General features: G+C 65.4%; 2 protein-coding genes across 2 annotated transcripts; one reads left to right on the top strand and one right to left on the bottom strand.

Moving 5' to 3' along the window:
• Positions 1–119: 119 nt before the first annotated feature.
• On the top strand, positions 120–11829 carry ITGA10 (integrin subunit alpha 10). The gene is made up of 30 exons (XM_068662716.1): positions 120–275; positions 1978–2089; positions 2689–2795; positions 2904–2992; positions 3075–3189; positions 3846–3973; positions 4398–4546; positions 4637–4787; positions 4940–5105; positions 5229–5302; positions 5545–5689; positions 6120–6268; positions 6386–6529; positions 6935–7138; positions 7307–7443; positions 7720–7886; positions 8658–8800; positions 8910–9017; positions 9096–9181; positions 9257–9398; positions 9674–9766; positions 9859–9935; positions 10061–10144; positions 10256–10340; positions 10424–10537; positions 10631–10732; positions 10854–10967; positions 11054–11149; positions 11239–11352; positions 11452–11829. The coding sequence occupies exons 1-30, from the start codon at positions 224–226 to the stop codon at positions 11515–11517; spliced, it is 3513 nt and encodes a 1170-aa protein (XP_068518817.1). The 5' UTR covers positions 120–223; the 3' UTR covers positions 11518–11829.
• A 739-nt stretch (positions 11830–12568) lies between these two features.
• On the bottom strand, positions 12569–16865 carry RNF115 (ring finger protein 115). Its single transcript, XM_068662718.1, has 6 exons — positions 16620–16865; positions 16265–16336; positions 16026–16098; positions 15030–15123; positions 13956–14071; positions 12569–13845 (listed from the first exon to the last, which is right to left on the bottom strand). Exons 1-6 carry the CDS (start codon positions 16805–16807, stop codon positions 13714–13716), a joined length of 675 nt encoding a protein of 224 aa, XP_068518819.1. The 5' UTR covers positions 16808–16865; the 3' UTR covers positions 12569–13713.
• Positions 16866–17605: the final 740 nt, after the last annotated feature.

The raw sequence follows: 17605 nt of genomic DNA, 5'->3' as shown, positions 1-17605 counted from the left end.
TCCGTCCGCCTGAAAAAAAAAAAAAAAGAAAAAAAAAATCACAACGCCGCCCGGCCGTTTATTTTTAGCAGCCAATTGCGACGTCTCCAAGATGAAGGAGGAGGAAAAAAAAATATATTTAAAAAAAAAAAAAAAAGAGGAAAAAAAAATAAAAAAAATCGGTGCGTGCCCAGCCGGAGACAGAGTCACCTTTGAGCTGCTCCGGCGGCGAGCGGTTGGGGCCATGGGGGGGTCCCTGCGCCTGCTGCCCCCGCTGCTGCTGCTGCTGCTCCCAGGTAATGCCTGAAGCCCCCCCCCGCAGCCCCCCAGCATGGGGGGTTTTGGGGTGCCTCGGAGCCACCCGGCTCCTCTTTGGGGATGCTGAGGTGTCGGGGAAAGGGTTTTGGGGTGGATTTGGGGGTTTTTGGGTGGTTCTTTTTGGGTTGTGGTCTCTTGGGGTGTGGGGTCTCTTGGGGTGTGGGGTGTCCCAAAGGATTGGGGTGCCCAAGGGGAAATCCCATAAGGAAGGGGGGGAAATGGGGGCTCTGTGGGGTGGGAACGTGGTGCTCGGCTCCAAAGGGCGCCCGTCCCGAGCCGAGGCACCCATTAACGAACCTCGAGCCACTAATTAACCTCGGGGCCACCCATTAACCTCGAGCCCCTAATTAACCCAGCACCCGGGGAGGTGGCGATGCCACCTGGAGGACCCCCAGCATGGCTTTTGGGGGAAAAACACCCTTTTTTTTTCCTCCTTATCCTCCCTCCGTGAGTTATTTCTGGCTTTCCCCTGTTGGGAAGGGACCCCAAAGACCCCCCCCCCAGGATCCTGCCCCGTGTCCCAGGATGGGACCCAAACCCCACAGAGAGGAACTAAAGGAAGCCGTCTATGGAAAATATCCCAATTTCAGGGAAAAAAAAGAGACAAAAAAGGGTTTTTCTTTTCCGCTTGGAAGACGGGGGGGTGGGGGGGGTTGGCAGCTCCGTCCGCGACGGGGGCAGCCCAGCTCCGTCACATCTGGACGTGTTTTAAGTTTGGATTAAGAAAAAAAAGAAAAAAAGAAAAAAAGAAAACACACAAACAGAAAGCTTCTGTTTGTCCCCAAAAGGCACCGTCCCGCTTCGCCCTGTCCACCAGGCAGCCTCCAGGGGTGCTCGGGGCTGGATTTGGGGTGTTTGGGGCTGGATTTGGGGTGCTCAGGGCTGGATTTGGGGTGCTTGGGGCTGGGTTTGGGGTACATGGGGCCGTTTTTGGGGTGCTCAGGGCTGCATTTGGGGTACTTTGGGCCACTTTTGGGGTGTTCAGAGCCACCTGTGGGGTGCTCGGGGCTGCCTTTGGGGTGCTCGGGGCTGGATTTGGGGTACTATGGGCCGGTTTTGGGGTGCTCAGGGCTGCATTTGGGGTACTTGGGGCCGGTTTTGGGGTGCTCAGGGTTGGATTTGGGGTTCTCAGAGCTACCTGTGGGGTGCTGGGGGTTGGATTTGGGGTGCTCAGGGCTGGATGTGGGGTACTTGGGGCCAACTTTGGGGTGCTCGGGGCTGGATTTGGGGTACTTGGGGCCATTTTTGGGGTGCTTGGGGCTGGATTTGGGGTTCTCAGAGCCACCTGCGGGGTGCCGGCTGCTCTCCACAGGGCGCTGGGTGCTGGATTTGGGGTCCTCGGAGCCACACGGGGTGCTGAGCTCCACTTCCCGCACCCCCAGCCACGCTGTCCCCCCCCCGGGCCGTCCTCGCTCCCTTTTCCTGCCCTTTTTCACCCAGACGGGGAGCGGGGGCGGCGGGCAGGAAGGCTTCGGGCCTGCTGTCTGGGCTCGGGGCCAGGGCCTGCGGCCGATCCCACCCGGCCCCGCTCCCTCCCATTTAATTACCAGTGCCCCAAAGGCGCGGGGGGGGCATCGCCCTGCCTAATTGCGGGGTTGTGGCCCAAAATGAAGCGGGGGGGGGGGGTTGGGGGGGGGGGGGCTGTGGGTGCCCCCCACCCAATTCTTGCCGTCTCCCCAGGGCCGTGCGGGGCCTTCAACATCGACGTGAGCAGCCCCCAATTCTTCCATGGCCCCCCCGAGGCCCAGTTTGGGTACAAGGTGCTGCAGCGGGTGGCCGGCGGGGACCGGTGGTGAGTGGCCCCCCCCTGTGACACCGGGACCCCCCCCTTGGGTGGGTTTCACCCCCAGTTTTGGGTGCAAATGGGGTCGTGCGTCCCTAAGGGGAGGAGAAACTGTGGAGATTTGGGGTCGTGTGGCCCCAAAAAAAGACCAGAAATGGGCTTGGGGGGGGGGCGCACGGTGGGAGCGCTGTGGGGAGGGGAAACTGAGGCAGGGAGGGGGAGCTGCCCTTGCTGTTTTTCCCCCAAAAAATCCGTTTTTAAGCCCTGCTTTTGTGCTTTGGCCGGGGGCAGCTGGAGGGAGGCGAAAATTGCTCGGCCCCGGGGGGGGGCCACGCGCGCCTGGCCGCTGATCAAAGGGCAGATGGAGGGATCGGAGGCAGGACAGACGGACGGAAGCCGCTGGCAGCCCCGGGGGGGGGGGACAGGAGCGGTGTGGGGGGGTCCGGGCACAGCGAGCGGATGCCCCTGGGGGGCTCTGGAGCTGTGCCCCGGAGCTGGGTGACCTCAAAGCATCGCCCCCAGAGCCCATGGGTGCCGTTGGGGCAGGGAGGGGGGGGGGTGTTGGTGTTGTTGTGTCCCCCCCCCCTCGATGTCTCCCATCCCTGCAGGCTGCTGGTGGGGGCCCCCTGGGACGGCCCGGAGGGTGACCGCCGCGGGGACGTCTACAAGTGCCACGTGGGCTCGCCCAACGCCACGTGTGACAAAGCCAACCTCGGTACCACCAAGGGCCGGGAAGGGTTGAGGGGGGGTCATTTAGGGGAGGGCGGGTCTGGGGGTCGCTGTTTGATTTTTTTTTATTTTTTTTTGGGGTTCCCCCCACCAGGCACCGCAACCCTGCAGAGCTCCCCCCTGCCCAGCCGCAACATGCACCTGGGGATGACGCTGCTGGACAGCAAGGACGGCGGCTTCGTGGTGAGCGTGGGGGCACCCAGGGGTGGGGTGGGGTGGGGGGCTCGGCGTGCCCCCCCCCCAGTCACACTCGGTGCCCCTCCAGGCCTGCGCCCCGCTGTGGTCCCAGGAGTGCGGCACCTCCGTCTTCAGCACCGGCGTCTGCGCCCGCGTGGACGGCGACCTGCGGCCCGTGGAGACCATCGCGCCCACGGCACAGCGTGAGTGGGGGGCACCCGTGGGGGCTGGCACCGGGCCGTGCCACGCGGTGTCACACCATGTCACACCAGGCCATGTCATACCGTGTCATGCCGTGTCACGCCGTGCCATGTTGCACTGTGCCGTGCTGTGTCACACCACGCTGTGTCACATCGTGCCGCACTACGCCGTGTTGTGCCGTGCCATGCCATGCCACGCCATGCCATGCAGTGTCACACCGTGCCATGCCATGTCACATTATGCTGTGCCATGCCACACCGTGCCATGCTGTGTCACACTGTGCCATGCCGTGTCACACCGTGCTGCGTCACACCGTGCCATGTCACACTGTGTTGTGCCATGTCACGCTGTGCCATGCCGTGTCACGCTGTGCCATGTCACACCACGCTGTGTCACATCGTGCCATGCTATGCCATGTCATGCCATGCCATGCCACACTGTGCCATGTCACCGTGCCAAGCTATGTCACACCGTGCTGTGTCACACCATGCCATATCACACCGTGCCATGCCATGTCACACCAGGCTGTGTCACACCATGCCATGCCATGCCACACACCATGCCATGTCACACCGTACTGTGTCATGCCATGCCGTGTCACACCGTGACATGCCAGCCTGACCCCAGCCGTGTCCTTCTGTCTGTCCCCCCCCCGCAGGCTGCTCCACCTACATGGACATCGTCATCGTCCTCGACGGCTCCAACAGCATCTACCCCTGGTACGAGGTGCAGAACTTCCTCAGCAACATCCTCAGCAAGTTCTTCATCGGGCCGGGACAGATCCAGGTGACACGAGGGTCACCGGGGGATGTCACCCCTGGGGTGATGCCACTGTTGTCCCCAGGGTGCCCCCAGCACCCCAGGGTGATGCCAAATCCCCGAGCTGGCCTTGGGCAGGGTGGGGGGAACAGGAGACACATCCTGGGGGGTTCCTGCCCCGTGCAGGATGGGGACGTCCCTGGGGGCTGCGGGTGCCCACATCCGTGACACGGATGGCAGGATGCGGCCGGAGCCGGGGCTGACTCAGCCCTGGGGGGGGGTGATGTGGGGGGGGACACCTCCTGTGCTCTCAGGCTTAAATCATCAAAGCGTGGCTGGATGTCCCCAAACTGCCAGGCACCGGGCACCTGGGGCTGCGTTTGGGGGGCACTGGGGACGTTTTTGGGGGCCCGGGGCTGGCCGCGCCCGCTGACCCCGTGCCCCACGGCAGGTGGGGGTGCTGCAGTACGGGGAGCACGCGGTGCACGAGTGGACGCTGGGGCAGCACCGCACGGCGGAGGAGGTGGTGGAGGCGGCCAGGAACATCAGCCGGCAGGAGGGCCGCGAGACGCGCACCGCCTTCGCCATCCACCAGGCCTGGTGGGCACCGGGATTAGGATCGGGATCGGGGTCGGGGTCGGGATCGGGATGGGGACCCCCCCAGCTCACGCCTCCCGCCCCGTTTGGCAGCACCGAAGCCTTCAGCCCCGAGCGGGGCGGCCGGGAGGACGCCACCAGGCTGCTGATCGTGGTGACGGACGGCGAGTCGCACGACGGGGACGAGCTGCCCGAGGCGCTGCGGGAGTGCGAGAGGCGCAACATCACGCGCTACGCCATCGCCGTGAGCCCCCCGCCGCCGTTTCCCCGTCCCACCCTCATCGCCGGGCTGCGGGGAGGGACCCGATCCCTTCCTCTTCCTCCTCCTCATCCTCATCCTCATCATCAGGGGGGGCAGGATGCGGCCCCAGGCTGAGGCCGGAGCCCTCTCCGCAGGTGCTGGGGCATTACCTGCGCCGCCAGCAGGACCCCGAGGACTTCATCCGCGAGATCAAGTACATCGCCAGCGACCCGGACGAGAAATATTTCTTCAACGTCACCGACGAGGCCGCCCTCAACGACATCGTGGACGCCCTGGGCGACCGCATCTTCAGCCTGGAAGGTGCCGTGACCCCAAAAACGGCCCCCGTGGCGCTGCGTGGGGGCGCACGGGGCACCCTCAGCCCATCGGGATGAACCCTCGTGTGGGTACCGAGGAGGAAAAACCTCCCCCCTGCCCCCCCAGGCACCCACGGGAACAACGAGAGCTCCTTCGAGCTGGAGATGTCGCAGATCGGGTTCTCCATCCACCTCCTGGAGGTGAGGCTGGTGTGGGGGGGGGGGACAGAGGGGAAGGGATCCAGCCTGGGGGCTCTCTGCAGAAGTGGAAAATAATCCTCAGCCGTGCGTCAGCCTCCCCACTTGAGGCTGAGTGTCCCGGGCTGGGTCATTTTGGGGTTATTTTGGGGTGATTTTGGGGAACGGGGATGCACCGGGAGCCCCGTGAGGGTGACGCACGGCTGGCATCGCGCCCACCCCCACGGGTGCCCCCCTCTTCCCAGGACGGGATCCTTTTTGGGGCCGTGGGTGCCTACGACTGGGACGGGGCCGTGCTGGAGGAGAGCCGCCGCGGCCGCCTCGTGCCCCCCCGGGAAGCCTTCGAGCCGGAGTTCCCGCTGGAGCTGAAGAACCACGCGGCGTATTTGGGTACCGGGGGGGGGTCCCTGGGGGTGCGCCGTGCCCCGGGGTCTGGGACGGAGCGGGGATGCTCCTGGGGGAAGCGGGGGAGCCGCAGCACCCGAGGGTCGCTCAGCACCCTGGGGGTGGAGGGGAAAACGGGGAGGTTTGGCACCCAAAGGTGCTCCGTGCGCCCCCGGCGTGGGGTGATTTTGGGGGGGGTGCATGCATTACCCTGAGGTAATGGGGCTGCTGGGTGCCAAATGAGGGGGGGGGCTCAGCACCCAGAGGCTGCTCGGGGTCCTGGGGCCGCTCAGCACCCAAGGGTGCAGGCTCAGCACCGTGGCCATGCCCAAAACTCACCAAGGGGCGCACGGTGCCGCGGGGACAAACCCCCCCCCCAAGGGGCTTTTTGGCTGCCTGGAGGGGGCCACCAGCGGGGCTCTCCACCCCCCCCAAGGTTACTCCGTCTCCTCGCTCCGTCTCCCCGGGGGGCAGCGCCTGTTTGTGGCGGGGGCCCCCCGCTTCCAGCACCGGGGCAAGGTGATCGTCTTCCAGATGGGCGCCACGGGGACGGTGACGGTGGCCCAGGCGCTGCTGGGCGAGCAGGTTAGGGGCTAACGGGGTGTGGGGGGGGGGTCGGGGGGGGCCACCGTCACCGGGTTCCATCCTGAATTGTGGCCCCGTTGCCCCCCCCCTTCTTCCTCCATCCCCCCCAAAAAAAAGATTGGCTCCTACTTCGGCAGCGAGGTGTGCGCCCTGGACGTGGACGGGGACGGGGTCAGCGACGTGCTGCTGGTGGCCGCCCCCATGTTCCTGGGGGGGCAGAGCAGGGAGACGGGGCGGGTGTACGTCTACAGAGTGGGGCAGGTGAGGGGGGGGCGCTGGGGGGGGCACGGGATGTGCAGTGGGGTTGGGGGATGAAGGGGTTTGGGGGGTAGGAGGGGGCCAAGGGGTGTGGAGGGGTTGGGGGAAATGAGAGGGGCAGGGGAATGGGGGGGGAATGGGGGGGTTGTGAAGGGCTTGGTGGGGTTGGGGAGGGGATGTGAAGGAGATTGGAGGCTTAATGGGATGGGGGGGGCACGGCAGGGCTGGAGGGGGTGCTTTGGGCTGGGGGGGGGGCACGCAGCAGGCTCAGGGTGTTCATATGGAGGGGGGGGACACCCCCACACAGCCCCCTGGCCATCCCCCCACCCTCCCCTTCCCCATCCCAACCCCCTGACGACCCCCCCAGCACTTTGGGGTACCAAGAACCCCCCCGTGCCCCCCCCCCAGAAGCTGCTGGCCCCCGCGGGGACGCTGCAGGCGGAGCAGAGGCCGCAGGACGCCCGCTTCGGCTACGCCCTGGCCTCCGTCCCCGACCTCAACCACGACGGCTTCAACGACGCCCTGGTGGGGGCCCCCCTGGAGGACGGCCACCGCGGCGCCGTCTACGTCTACCACGGCGCCCCCGGCACCCTCCTGCCCCGCTACAAGCAGGTGAGAGATTCGGGAGGGGGTGCAAGGGGGGGCTCTATCCATGCCCGGGCTCAATTTGGGGGTCCCCCCTCCCCAACACCTCTCCGTGCCGCCGCCGCGGTGCCGGCACAACCCTATACGAGCCAGCGGAGAAGCCACCGCTGGGGCTGCTCTCGCCTCTCCCCGCAGCGCATCGAGGCGGCGGCGTTGGGCGGGGGGGGGCGGCTGCGATATTTCGGGCGCAGCCTCGACGCCCGCCTCGACCTGGACGGCGACGGGCTGCTGGACCTGGCCGTGGGGGCGCAGGGGGCGGCCGTGCTGCTGCGGTGAGCCCTGGGGGCACTCCTGGGACCCCCCCCCAAAACCCTCCCCAAACCCCCCCCATGAGCCCTGCGGCTGGGGGGGGGCACTCCTGGGACCCCCTAACCCTCCCCCACCATGTACTGGGGGGGGGTCTCTCCTGGGTGGGCACCGCCTGCTCCGTGCCTCAGTTTCCCCTCGGGGGCTCCAAGGCACGGAGAGGGTCCCGGGAGCACCTTGGTGGGATGGAGGGGGGGGGACACTGATGTCCTGTGTCCCCCCCCCCCCTGGGATTTTGCCAGCTCGCGGCAGATCGTGGGGGTGGCCACCACGGTGTCGGTGGAGCCCCCGGCCATCAGCGTGACGCGGAGGAATTGCCGGCGGGGGGGCGGCGGCGCCGTCTGCCTGAGGGCCAGGGTCTGCTTCCGAGCCAGCAGCCGGGCACCGGGACAGCGGGACCGGGACATCGGTGAGAGCCTGGGGGGGGTTGGGGGGTACACATGGGGCTCCTGGCACTGGGGGGGGGCAAGGAGGGTTCCCCAATGGGATCCTGGAGCACCCCAGGGTGTCCCCAGGGCACCCTGCAGTGACCCCGGAGCACCCCAGGGTGTCCCAGAGCACCTCAATTGGACCTCAGGGCACCCCAAGATGTCCCCAGAGCACCCCAAGGTGTCCCAGGGCACCCCACAGGGACCCGGGAGCACCCCAAAGCATCCCTGGAGACCCCAAGGTGTCCCTGGAGCACCCTAGGGTGTCCCAGAGCACCCCAATTGGACCTCAGGGCACCCCAAAGTGTCCCCAGAGCACCCCAGGGTGTCCCTGGGGAACCCCACTGGGATCCTGGAGCACCCCAGGGTGTCCCAGAGCACCCCACTGGGACCGTGGAGCACCCTAAAACCTCCATGGAGCACCCCAGGGAGTCTCCAGGGCACCCCACGGGGACCCGGGAGCACCCCAAAGCACCCCAGAGAACCCCAAGGTGTCCCTGGAGCACCCCAATTGGACCTCAGGGCACCCCCAAAGCATCCTCAGAGCACCCCAGGGAGTCCCCAGGGCACCCAGCTGGAACCCAGGAGCACCCCAGGGTGTCCCCAGAGCCCCCCAAAGCATCCCCAGAGCCCCCCAGGATGTCTCCAGGTCACCCCCCTGGTACCCAGGAGCACCCCAGGGGTACCCCCAGCCCCTCCCCAGCCCCTCAGCCCCCCCGGTTCTGCCCCCCCCCCCCCTTGTCCCCTCTCAGAGCTGCAGTACAACGTGTCCCTGGAGGAGCGGGGTGGGGGGGCCCGCGCCGCCTTCGACTCGGGCGCCCGGCGGCTGCTGCAGCGGCGCGCGGAGCTGGAGCTGGGCAGGCAGAGCTGCCTCCGCTTCCCCTTCCACGTCCTGGTGAGCACAGCATCCCCCCCCCTTCTCCTTTATCCTGGCCCCCCCCCCCGGCCCCAAATCCCCACCCTGGGGGGGGCTGACGGGGACCCCTTTTTCCCCCCCCCCCCAGGACACCACGGATTACCTGCGGCCCCTCAGCTTCACCGTGCGCCTGGCGCTGGCTGACCCCGAGGGCCCGGTGCTGGATGAGGGATCCCCCAGCACCGTCCGCAAACTGGTGGGTGCCCCCCCACCCCGGGGGGGTCTATCTGTGCCCCCCCCCTTGCTCCCAGCACCCTGCGCTGTCCCTTTGCAGATCCCCTTCTTCAAGGACTGCGGCGAGGACGATGAGTGCGTGGCGGACCTGGTGCTGCGCGCCACCATGGACGTCGCCGGGGATGGGTATGGGGCTGGGGACGGGCACGGGGGGGGCCCAAAAAAATCCCCCCCGGGGCTGTAACCCCCCCCATGCTGCAGGCAGAGCCCCCACGTCCTGCGCAAGGGCAGGAGGAAGGCGGTGCTGGACGCGGTGCTGGAGAACAAGGGCGAGAACGCCTACAACGCCAGCCTGCTCCTGAGCTTCTCCAGCAACCTGCTCTTCTCCAGCCTTGTGCTCCAGGTGAGCCCCCCCCTCCCCAGGAACCCCCCCCGGGTAAAAATCTGGGGGTGCTCAGCCCCCTTGGGGACCATCTTCTGCCTCCCAAGCCCCCCCCGGGTGGCCGCGGGGACCCACTTCACCCCAGTTGGGGGCTGGGGATCCCTTTGTGTCCCCCCCCAGAGCCCCCCAGGCTGGATGAGGAGAGACCCCTCAGCCTCACAGTGCCCCTCGTGCCCCCCCCCGGCTGTCACATCCTCAGCCTGACCCCCCCCGGTGCTGTGTCCCCCCCCACACAGGACACAAACCCGGTGAAGCTGGAGTGCACCGCGCTGGGGGGCCACCGCCGGCTCTGCAGCGTTGGCTACCCCGTTTTTCGCTCGATGGCCAAGGTAGGGGGCAGGGACCCCCCCACCCCCCCGGACCTCCCTTTTGGACCCCCCCGGGACCCCCCCAGGACCCTCACAGCCCCCTCGCCCCCCAGGTCTCCTTCACGCTGGAGTTTGAGTTCAGCTGCTCCGTGCTGCTCGGCCGAGCGGAGGTCAGGCTGGAGGCCAGCAGGTAGGGGCAGAGGGCGAGCAAAGGGGGTGGGGGGGTCCTCATGGTTCCCCCCCCCCCAAAAAAAAAAAAAAACTGGCCCTCTGGGGTCCTCTCCAAGACCCCACCCGGACCTGTTGCCCCCCCAGCGACAGCGCCGAGGCCACGCCGCAGGACAACGGGGTCCAAATCTCCGCTCCCATCCGCTACGAGCCCGACCTCTTCCTCTCCAGGTGGGGCTGGGGGGGCACCGGGACGGGCTGGGGGCTCCGGGGGGGGCTCGGGGGAGGGGGGGGGGCAGGATCCGACCCCTCTTTTCTTCACATTCCCCCCCCCCATGGCAGCGAGGCCAACCTGCACCGCTACGAGGTGCACCCGCTCGGCACCTTCCCCAACGGCCCCGGGCCCGAATTCAAGACCACGGTGAAGGTAAAAGGGGGGGGTTAAGGAAAAAGGGGGTGGCATGGGGGGCTCGGGGGGGGGTCGGGGGGGCTCACACTTTTCTCCCCCAGGTACAAAACCTGGGCTGCTACCCCCTGCGCAACCTCACCCTGCGCCTGGCCCTGCCGGCCCTCGGCTACCGCCGCGCCGCCTTCCTCTCCGTCACCCGCGTCCTGGCCGACAACGTGAGTCCTCAGCTGGATTTGGGGGGGTCCTGAGCCCCCCAACCCCCCCCCCACGGTGCTGAGCACGGCCCCCCCCCCGTCCCCTCCATCCAGGCCACATGCGAGCTGCACGGCCCCGCCGAGGAGCCACGAGGGGGGGGCTCAGCCCCGGTGGTCCCCGTGCACCCCGAGGACCTGCTGCGCGTGGACAGGCTGGTGAGCCGCAATGGGACGGGGAGCTGGGGGGGGGTCCTGGCTGCGTGTCCCCCCCCTACATCACCTCTCCCCCCCCCACATCGCTTCTTTGCCCCCCCACATCGCTTCTTTGCCCCCCCAGGACTGCAGCAACGCCTGGTGCCAGGAGCTGAGCTGCGCCCTGGGGCGGCTGGAGCGCGGCGGCGAGGTCTCCGTCCACGTCCTGCGCGCCGTCCACAACGACTTCTTCCGAGCGGTGAGGGGCTGGGACCCCCCCCTTTAACTCCAGCAGGGGGGACGAGGTTTGAGCCCCCCCCGCTTTAATTTTTGCCCTCCCTCCAGGCTAAATTCCGGAGCGTGAGGATCGTCAGCGCGGCCACGCTGGGGGTGCCGGGGGGCAGCGCGCTGGTGCTGGGGGAGGCGGCGCGGCGCAGGGAGGTAGGAGCTGGGGGACCCCCAGGAGGAGGGGGCTGGGGGGGTCTCCTCGCCCCCCCCAGGTGCTCCCCGGGGCTCTTTTTTTCCTGCAGACGGTGCTGGAGATCATCCAGGCCAAGCGGGTGCCCATCTCCCTGTGGATCCTGGTGGGCAGCATCCTGGGGGGGCTGCTGCTGCTGGCGCTCATCATCTTCTGCCTGTGGAGGGTGAGAGCCTTGGGGGGGGGCGCGGGGGGGGACACACACACCCAGCAGGACGGGCTGGGGGCTGCTTCATCCCCTCCATCCTCATCCTCTCGGCTCCAGCTCGGCTTCTTCACCCGCAAGAAGCTCCCGGAGGAGGAGGAGAAGGAGGAGAAGGAGGAGCAGTGAGCCCCGGCGGCCCCCGCGCGCTTCCCGGCTCTCTCCAGCCCCCGCTGCCCCCCGAGCCCGGCACCTGGGAACAACGGGGGGGGGCTCGGGGGACTCTGCCCCCCCACCCCAGTTTTGGTTCCACCGTGGCCGAGGGCGCTGCCGGTGCCGGGTTGTGCTGGCGCGGACGCAGCCAGGTGAGGTTGGGGCCGGTGCCGCGGCGCAGGAGCCGCGGGGCTGGGCCCGGAGGAGACGGGGACGGAGGTGGGGGGGTGAGCACCCAGCGAATTGGGCCCCCCCAAAAAATAAAGCTCAGCCCCGTGGAGGTGCTCACCCGTGTGTGACCTGCTGGCTCTCTGCCCTGGGAGTGGGAGCAAGAAAGGGGAACCCCAAAAGGCTCCGATGTGTGAAGGGGAGGGGGAGCCCCTGTGTGCCCCCCCCCCGGTGCCCCAAATCTCCCCTCTGGGGGTCCCGGGATGGCCCAGGGAGGGAATCCTCCACTTGGGGCCCTCTCCAAGCCTTGGGGGTACAGGAGGGGACCCAGAGCAGACCCCAAAGGGGTCACCGGGGGGGGGTTGTGGCACCTCAAAAGCTCCCCCTGCCCGCACAGGGCTCTTCGGGGGGGGGCACAAAATGCTAAAGAACGGGGAAAAAGCAACGGGATAAAGCCGGGAGGGGAAACGTTCAGCCCGGGTGCTTTTCCCCTTCTTTTTCCTCCCAACGAGGAGCCTGCTGCAGAGCGGGGACGGGCCTGGCCCTAAAAACACAAGGAGCAGGGGGAGAGGTGCAGGGGGTGGGGGGGGGTCTCCTTCCTCTAAACCCCAATGCAAGGGGGGGGACCCTGGGGGCACCAAGTCAGGGGGTTCCTGACACCCTCAGCCCCATCCAGCCCTTGGGGACAGGGTGGGTGCCTCATCAAAGCCACCCTCCCCCAGCCCTGCTGCTGCCACCCCAAACCTGACGCCCCAAAAACCCATCTGCCCCCCAAAAAAAACCCTTTCTGGACACCCCCCCGAGCTCACTTCCCTCCCCGTGAGTCCCCCACCCCCCAAAAACCCGCTCAGGCTTCTGCTCTTCTTTAGAAAGGCCTTTATTTGACTTCATAGCAAACAGAACACTGGTTGGAATCGAGTGTACGTGGTACACCGTCACAGCAACGAAGGGGCGAGGGGTGGGGGGCGCGACCTCCCCCCTCCCCGCCAAGGCCCAGCGGGGAGGGAGCGGCGCCGCGCGGCTCAGAACGAGGAGCGGGGACGTGGATGAGATGTTACAGGAGTGGAAAAGAAATAAAACAAAACAAAACAAAAAAAAACAAAAAAAATGCAAAAATGAAAGAGATTCTCTTAAAGTTACCGGACTAAAGGAGAATTAAGACCGGGTGTTAGACACCGAGGCTGCCGTTAGAAGGGGCTGCAGCTGGGGCCGCCGTCCTGCAGGACACCGCGGATGTGGTCCCTACGATACAAGCCAGCTAAGGATCCTAAACGACTCACTTTTGGGGTGGGGAGGCAGGTTGGGACAGACCCGGGGCCACAGGCACCTGGAGAAGGGACAGAAAAAAAAAGAGGAAAAAAAGTCCACAACGAGCCCCAAAAATTCCTGCGTCTGCATTCCTGTTCCCAGAACCGGGGGCTCGCGGGGGCCCCGAGCGCGCTTCTGTCCACGGGCACCGCGGTGAGCCCCGACCCGGAGCCCTCCGCGCCTCCACCTCCCTGGAGAACACCTGGAGCAACGCTTTAAAGGCTGAATTCAACAGAAGAGGGGAAAAAAAAAACACCCACACGCTTCGAGGGGTCCGGGAAGGGGCCAGAGGAGGAAAATCTTCTCGGTTCTCCGTCACCAAAACGCTCTCCCCACCTCCACTGCCGTGCACGGGGGCTGTGCCGAGACCCCGGGGCCCAGGTAGGGTCCCCCCGAGAGCCACAAACCTCCCTGCCCGGCCCGGCCCCTCCAGAGGCCACGTTTCACAGGTATAAAATCAAGTCAAATCACTCAAAAAGACTCTGGGTTGGGGACTAAAGAGGCGATTCCGATGGAGACGCGATTGGCTCGGAGATGCTAAAAGTTTCAGGAACAAGACAGCACTCGTCGACGCGATACCACGGGGTGGGTGCCCTCCCCTGCCCTATATTTCCTGCTACTCTGTTGGAATTAGAATACAATGTACATCTGGAGTAAGAACGCTCCGGCCAGAGCCCCCCGAGGAAGCCCCCGAGGTCAGAAAGTCCATCGGTCGTGTAGTTGGCTTTCACTGCTGAAGCTGTTGCTCGCTGAGGCCTCGGGGTTCTGTGCTTGCCGGGTCGAGTCCTCGCCGTTTAAGCTCTTCCTGCACACCGGACACGTGTCGTGCTGCAAGAAAACAGGGAGGGGGGCTCAAGGAAACGGCTCTGGGGGGGCTGCTTCGCCCCGAGGTTCCCCCTGTTGGGCTCTGAGGAGCCGTGGGTGCTTGCAGCCCTTACCAGCTCTAACCAGGGCACGATGCAGTTGCTGTGGAAGAAGTGGTTGCAGGGTAACTGCCGCACCTGCTCGGCCACCGTGTAGTCCTCCTTACACACGGGACACTCCAAGCCCGTATCTGGAAGAGAGGCGCAGAGCGGGGCGGGCAGGGCGAGCGCAGCACGCACCCCCCCCGGTACCCAAACGACTCCTTTTTTTCCCCCAAAGTGAGTAAGAAAAACTAATCGGGGGGATTGGGGCTGATAAAAACCTCCTCGTGCAGAAAGAGGCTTTGTGGGGGTGGTGGGGGACACCTCCTGCATGACCCCCCCTGCTTTTCGAGGACGCAGCGTGCTGCAGAGTGCTGTCAGGGGGGGGAGATGGTGAAAATCTGACCTCCTCCCTCATCCTGGGCCTGATGCTGCTCACAAAAACGTCCCCACCGCAGGCAGGAGGGAGACAAAAGCTCCCAGGGCTCCTCGCCCGCCCGCCAGGCTGCCCGGCTCGAGCTGTGTCAATTCCAGAGGGCAGGGCTGAGCGTGACAGCATGGAAATTGGGATGCTTCCTGGCTTCCCAGACAAGGAGGAGAGCCACGGGGTGTATAAAAAGAACCAGACGAAAATATCTGTCGCGGAAACAGCTTTTCTCATCAACCCGCTCGTCTTCGCCGAGCGGCTCGGTGGGAAAAGGGATCCCGCGAGCGGCCGCCCGCGGGCAGGAGGGGGGAGAAAAATCCCTAATTGCAAAACCATAAACACTGCAAAAAAAAACAAAAAAACAAAGAAAAAAGAAGCCCACGGGGTCTGCGCTGCCAGCTCTGTTACAAAAAGCTGCGGGTCCTACATATTGCAGAAGGAATTTGGGGGGGGACGCTCAGAGCCTCGTCAGCAGCCCCGGTTTGCAAGGGGAGAACGCGACGCAGCGAGCTCAGCCCTAGCAGGACTGTCAGCAGCAAAAATTGCAGGTTTTAAAGAAGGGTGAAGCCACCCGGGGACACGAGATCATTGCAAATTGGGTGATCCTTTGCAGGAGGAAGGGAATTCGGGCAGCAAACCCCCCCCAGGCTGTGCCCGAGGTGCCGGGAGCCTTCACCTACCCACTTGTTCCTGAGTTACTGTCACTGTGGGGAGGGAGGAGATCTTCTCTTTGTCGGCCGGGGGGGGCCCCGTGTTTTCCAACTGGCCCAAGAGCTGCAAAGACAACACCAAACGTAGGCAGGGGGGCGCCTGCTGCCTCCCCCAGCTCTTTATCGGGGTGCCAGGAGGGGCGAGGAGCCCCCCCAAGGGCGGCGGGGAGCCCCGAGGAGCTGCTTTAGGCTGGCCCCGCCGCACCAAACCCCGTTCCCATTGGGGTTTTGCGTCTCCAGGGGCTTAACCCCGCTCCCTGGGGGTCTCCATCCCCAGCGGGGAGTCTCTGGGGGCTGAGCCCGAGCTGCGGAGCCTCCTCCCTCGTGGCTTCCAGCTCCCTGCCTGCCTCATGGGTGCTGCGTGCTGCTGAGATCACCCCAGGATCAGCCCCAACAGCTTCACGCGTGGCTCGGGGGAGCCCCATTGGCTTTCCAGGTCACCCTAAAACCCCGTGGGACAGGCAGGGGCGGCTGCTGCCACCGCAGAGCCCGGACGAGACGGGCGTGGGAGCCGGGGGCTGCTGCTGAACGGCAGCAGATGGCTCTGGCAGGCGCCTTCCGAGGCGTCAGCAGCCAAATTAGCTCCCAGGACGGCAGCCGCCCGCTCTGCCTTCCCCTCCCGCTGCCGCCGACGCCCCCGGGAGGATTTTGGGGATGGAGCTGGGCAGCCCCAGGGCCCTGGGGAACGGCAGCGTGCTGGGCTCCTTCCCCAAACCACAAGGGAATGGCTCGTGGGTGCAAAATGTTGGATTTGGAGCAGGACCCGGGGCTGAGAGGGGGGGTTTTATTCTCTGCCTCCCCACTGCGAGGCACCTGCGAGCGCTGGTTGGCGAGGAGGAGAGCTAAACCGCGGTGTTTTCACCCAAAAGAGGTCCGAACCCTCCCAAAAAAGGCAGGGCACCGAGCAAAAAAAAACAAAAAAACAACAAAACTTGGAGGCACGGCTCAAAGCTCTCGGGGTCTCACCTGGGTGACGATGGCGTCGAGGCCGCTCTGTCCCCACGCGTAGTCCCCGGGGTTGGAGTGCAGCATCCCGCTCCTATAGGGGGGAGGGAAATTCAAAGGAACTGCTTCAACCCCCCAAAAAAACAACCCCGAGGTTTTGCAGACCTCACCCCAGCAGCCACAGGGGTCAGCAGGAAGCTCCTGGGTGGTTACTGGGCAAACTGGTTTTAAGTGGGGCCAGGGCCGTGCTCGCTACTCACCAGGAGAAGGGGTGCTGCGAGCCGGGGAGCGCCGAGTTGGCGAAAAACCCCGCGAAGATCTGCTGGATTATCCTGAGGGCAGCAAAAAAAGGCACAGGGTGAGCAACAAAACCCAGGGCAGCAGCAGAAAAAAGCAGAAAAAAGCCAAAAAAAAAACAAATTATCAAATTCTCACTCCCCTGCTCGCTGGGCTCACGCCTCGGGAAAACCTCCCCCAGAAGGGCAGAGCCAAGGAGGGGTTTTAGGTCCCCCCCCCGGGGGGGTTCCCACCCTAAAACCCACACTCCTTTTTCCCCGAGAGCCCCGTTTTTGGGGCGCCGCGAGGTTTTTTTGGGGGCGGTTTTCGGGCACTCACCCCTCGATGGCCGGAGACCTGTCGGGGCGCGAGCTGCCCCGGGAGCGGTACCTCCGCGTCATGGGCAACCGGGGGGGGCGGCTGGGCCCCCAGAGGTCGGCGTGGGCTTGGTGGCCCCTCTCGTTGTCCCGGTTCTCTTGGTCCAGGGAGCCGCTGCTCAGGAAAGGTCGGAAATCGGGGAAGAACATCGTGTGGTCCAAGTGGTCCCAAAGCTGAGGGAGGGGAAGGGGTGAGGGGGGGGGTTGCGCCCCAAAAGGAGCAACCCCAGAGGATTCCTGCGCTCGCCGCGGCTCCCGGGAAGGATTCAAAGGGTCGAGGTGGTTAATTAGGGTCCCGACTCGTTAGGTGGGACACCCCCGGGACGACCGACGCGGAGGATCCTTCCTGCTCCGCCTGGTTCTGGGGAGCCGGCCCCGAGGCAGTGCCAGGCTGGGATTTTCGGGGGGATCGGGGCATTTTGGGGGGGCATCGGAGAGTTTTGGAGGGGATTAGGGCGTTTTAGGGGGGATTTAGGGTGTTTTAGGGGGGCATCGGGGGTATTTAGGGAGGACTGGGGGACTTTAGGAGGGGGATTGGGGCATTTTAGGGGGCATTTAGGGACTTTGGGGGGGATTGGGGTGTTTTAGGGGGGATCGGGGCGTTTTGGGGGGGATTTGGGGACTTTGGGGGGCATCGGGGCGTTTTGGGGGGGGATTTGGGGTGTTTTAGGGGGGCATCAGGGGTTTTTAGGGAGGACTGAGGGACTTTAGGAGGGGGATCGGGACATTTTAGGGGGTTTTGCAGGGAGTTGGGGAGTTTTAGGGGGGATTTGGGGACTTTAGGGGGGGATTTGGGGTGTTTTAGGGGGGGTATCAGGGGTTTTTAGGGGATCGGGGCATTTTAGGTTTTTGGGGGGGGGGCTTAGGGGGATTTGGGGACGTTAGGGAGGGGATTGGAGCATTTTAAGGAGGGATTGGGACATTTTAGGGGGTTTTGGGGAAGGATTG

This window comes from Anas acuta, chromosome 28, assembly GCF_963932015.1.
Source record: "Anas acuta chromosome 28, bAnaAcu1.1, whole genome shotgun sequence".
Lineage (NCBI taxonomy): Eukaryota > Metazoa > Chordata > Aves > Anseriformes > Anatidae > Anas > Anas acuta.
This window is presented reverse-complemented; position numbering and strand designations above follow the sequence as displayed.

What these genes read in the sequence shown, in the direction of transcription:
- ITGA10 (XM_068662716.1), top strand. Translation starts at nt 224, where the DNA reads ATGGGGGGGTCCCTGCGCCTGCTGCCCCCGCTGCTGCTGCTGCTGCTC. An exon ending in GTGTGACAAAGCCAACCTCG is followed by an intron (nt 2,796 to 2,903) that starts GTACCACCAAGG and finishes TCCCCCCACCAG; the next exon opens with GCACCGCAACCCTGCAGAGC. An exon ending in TCACGCGCTACGCCATCGCC is followed by an intron (nt 4,788 to 4,939) that starts GTGAGCCCCCCG and finishes CCCTCTCCGCAG; the next exon opens with GTGCTGGGGCATTACCTGCG.
- RNF115 (XM_068662718.1), bottom strand. Translation starts at nt 16,807, where the DNA reads ATGTTCTTCCCCGATTTCCGACCTTTCCTGAGCAGCGGCTCCCTGGAC. An exon ending in AGGTCTCCGGCCATCGAGGG is followed by an intron (nt 16,337 to 16,619) that starts GTGAGTGCCCGA and finishes TGCTGCCCTCAG; the next exon opens with GATAATCCAGCAGATCTTCG. An exon ending in TCGTGCCCTGGTTAGAGCTG is followed by an intron (nt 13,846 to 13,955) that starts GTAAGGGCTGCA and finishes GTTTTCTTGCAG; the next exon opens with CACGACACGTGTCCGGTGTG.